Source organism: Tupaia chinensis, unplaced genomic scaffold (assembly GCF_000334495.1).
Source record: "Tupaia chinensis unplaced genomic scaffold, TupChi_1.0 Scaffold000212_1, whole genome shotgun sequence".
NCBI classification, from domain to species: domain Eukaryota; kingdom Metazoa; phylum Chordata; class Mammalia; order Scandentia; family Tupaiidae; genus Tupaia; species Tupaia belangeri.
The window spans coordinates 3,088,497-3,091,786 of NW_006159687.1; the positions used below are offsets into that span (position 1 = coordinate 3,088,497).

The following is a 3,290-nucleotide window of genomic DNA, read 5'->3' on the forward strand; positions in this document are numbered from 1 at the left end:
CCCCCCCCTGTGAAAAAAATCTCCCCCCCCCCCCAAAAAAAAAAAAAAGGCAGGCGTCAATGCCGGCGCTGCCACTCACTACCTTCCGGGAGGTCAGTGCACCCCCGGCGCCTCAGTGTCAGTCCCCGCAGCGCCTCTCCCTGACGAAGCTGCTGTGAAGACTGGAATTTGTATGTGAGAAGACACACAGGACAATAAATGGACACTGGAGTGACCCTCGTGCACCCACTCACTCAGCGAGCAGTGAGGAATCCTCCCTTCCTGACGGCCTGGGACGCTGTTATCTGAAGGTAATGTCCCGAGACTGCGGTGAGAGGGAGGCCGGGTCCCAGAACTGGGGCACGACTGCCGCGCATCCTGCCGCCTCATATTTCAGCGTATTTGGTTTCAATGGTGTCTCCACACGTACTTCATCACATATGTTAGAAACATTTACAAAATATAAAGAAGTGCAAAGAGAACCAACAGGTAAATAAACGGGCCCTGAGGCCCAGAGCCAGTCATCCCTGTTGTCTACCACAGGCCTCCCAATGCTTGTCTAGGCACTAAAGGAGGCAGCTCCCTGCCCATGGCCTGCTTGGGTCTTCCTTTCTGCAGGTCAGTGTTTCGAAAACTTCCATTTCCCTTTGAGTGAAACGTTACTTACCATTTTTACCATCTTTAAGAGTCATGTTCCTGGTGTAATAGGTATTTAGTCTTCTTCCACTGGCAGATGAAAATGGAGAGAACTTGTCTGGAAAACAAAATTCACATCAGATTTACACAAACTAAGCCTACCAAATTTATTTTATTTATTTTTAATTTTTGTTTATGTTTCACACATCCAAAGGATCATGGAGCCGGCAGGTAGTTTTATTATTATTATTTTTTTTTGAGAGATTTTCACTGTAGGGCACGTGCACTCACCAGACAGACAGAGAGAGACATAGAGACAGAAAGCGAGAAATCACCCCCCAGGGGGGATGGTCATGCCGCAATCCCTTCTCCTCCATTCTCCTCTCGGGATCTTGGGCACGCACGCACACGCGCCCGGCGTGAGTTCAAGCCACCAGGTCCGGGACACGAACCGCGGTCGACTACGTGGGAGTCCAGCGACATAGCCATTACGCTAACTGCTGGTTCCTGGTAGTTTTATTAGGAGACTGACCCTAAGAACTCTGTCTCTCTGTTTCTGACACCCTACCCACACCCACATTCATCAGCCACCATGTCGTCACAGTGCCGGAGAATGACGTTGTCATCGCTGTCCTGGCAGAGCATGGAGACGGGGGACAGTCTGAGGGACATCTGGGCCAGCTTTGTGCACCAGCACCTGCGGGAAAGCGCAGTTGGAGCTGCTGAGAGAGGTGGTCGTGGGAACAGACAGTCTCCGTGGCAGTGACTGGCCATGAAGCCCTTGGGGTCGATGATCCACTTGTGCCAACCCCGGTCCCGGAAGTTGATGAACAGCTGGTGGCGGTGACAGAGGTGCTTGCAAGATGCCTGGGGAGCAGGGACGGCTGCCCTCCTTTTCCAGGAAGGGCGGCACTGCTCGGGGTCGAGGGTCACCAGCAGCAGGGACGCGTGCAGGGACCGTCTCAGTCTGGCACAGGGGTCCTCAAGCTGAGAAGACTCCCGAGAGTCTCTGTCTTCTTTGACCAGTATCTCCAGGAACAAACCCGAGTTCTGGGGGTTGCGAGTCCAGTCCGCAGTCCCCCAGTAGGTTGAAGGTCAGGGCACCTCGTGGCCACTGAAGTGACTGCAGGGCCATCACCTTACCTGGCCCGGGTGTGGAGTGGCCCTGCCCGCGAGGCTCCTGAACCAGGGACAGAGCCGATTCCAGTTCTGGTCCCAGGTGGCTGTAAGAACTGGGCCCCAAGTCCAGGCCCAGCCGGGCCATCGTTGTCTGTCCCTGTTCCTTGATGGCAGACAGGTTAAAGTCGAGGGCCTTCTGTAGACAAGAGGGAGCCTGGGAACGTCTCTTTGGACGCAGACAGAAACCTTAGTCTCCGTACTCTGAAGGCCAAGCATAGTCCCTGGGTCACAGTGGGTACCTAATACGTGCTTCGTAGACAGATACACACCGAGCTCTTCTCCCCAGATGCTGTGTAATAGCTAGCCTCTGCTCTGGGCTTGTGCCAGAACCGCTCAGAAGCCTACTAAATTTAAACCTTACCAAAAAAGACAAACAAAAATCAAAACACAGTCCTAAACTGGCAGCTTCACTGTGTTTTCGCCATCCTTATTGTTTTCCATTTAAATTTAATGAGCTTTTTTTCTTTTCTTTTTAGGTTTTTGCCAGAGGGTGCATGCGCTTGCTGGAGAGAGACAAAGACAGAGGGAGATAAGGTGAAACACCACTCCTCTGGAGGGTGGCTGTGCCCCAATGTCTTCTCTCCATTGTCCTCTCGGGACCTTGGGCACGGGCACAGACGAGCCCCACGCACGTAACTTCCAAGCTGCCAGGTCGGGGACTCGAAACACAGCGGGCCATGTAGGAATCCAGCACCGTAACTATCGTGCCACCTGCTGGTCACTTCAATGAGATATCGTCATTAAGGGAAGTCCACATGAAAACTCCAGCTTCTCCCCCGAAACTCTCTCTTCTTGGTGGCGTGAACGGCACCGCAGTAGCCCTCTTGCCTGGTAAATGCAGTCTAGGTCACCACATGTTCTACCACTCACAACTTTTCTATCATCGCCTGGTTCCTTACACTCTTCAGCTACTGGTCTACCCCTTACAGGCCTGTAGGTGGACGTCTTCTGTCGGACAAAACCTAGGCATGATGGCACAGCTACACTGAAGCAACTAGTTATAAATTAAAAAAAGAAGGAAGATGAGCGCTACGAGGCCACGCCACTCTGAAATGGTTAGGTTGGGGCTCAGCAATCCCACACGGGCATGTTTACTTGTATTTTCACTTCATGTGAAAGGACAGAAGGACAGAGCACAAACCCCTGCAGATGCGGTTGTACAGCTGAAGTGTCAATGCCATTATCCTACAGAGAACTAGGAAGGGAAGGGTCCTGATAACAGCATCCTTTAACAGAATAGAATTCTTAAAAAAAAAGAGAATTCTTTAGTAATGTAGGATAATAATCCTAATAATAATAGATATATGAATTAAATTTTTTGAAAATATTCTTTCCTTTTTTTCATTACATAAATTAACCCATTTATTGTAGGCTAGTGATATTCCAAATGTCTGTGGAGCTTCTAGTGGTCTCAGTCCCTTCGGTCTTCAGAGGGAAGACTTCACGGTGACAACCCAAGTGGCGCTATAGGCCCAGGCTCCACCGGCTACCGTGTT

General features: G+C 51.0%; 1 protein-coding gene and 1 pseudogene across 2 annotated transcripts in view; both read right to left on the reverse strand.

Moving 5' to 3' along the window:
* The window catches only part of MCCC1 (methylcrotonyl-CoA carboxylase subunit 1), a 69,449-nt gene that overhangs the window by 17,941 nt on the left and 48,218 nt on the right, over positions 1–3,290 (reverse strand). For both annotated transcript variants that reach the window (XM_014587424.2, XM_027771419.1), the window contains one exon: positions 647–733. In XM_014587424.2, coding sequence (XP_014442910.2) covers positions 647–733 — 87 coding nt within the window. The remainder of the gene's footprint in view (positions 1–646; positions 734–3,290) is intronic.
* LOC114007633 (growth/differentiation factor 3-like) lies at positions 1,172–2,975 on the reverse strand (annotated as a pseudogene).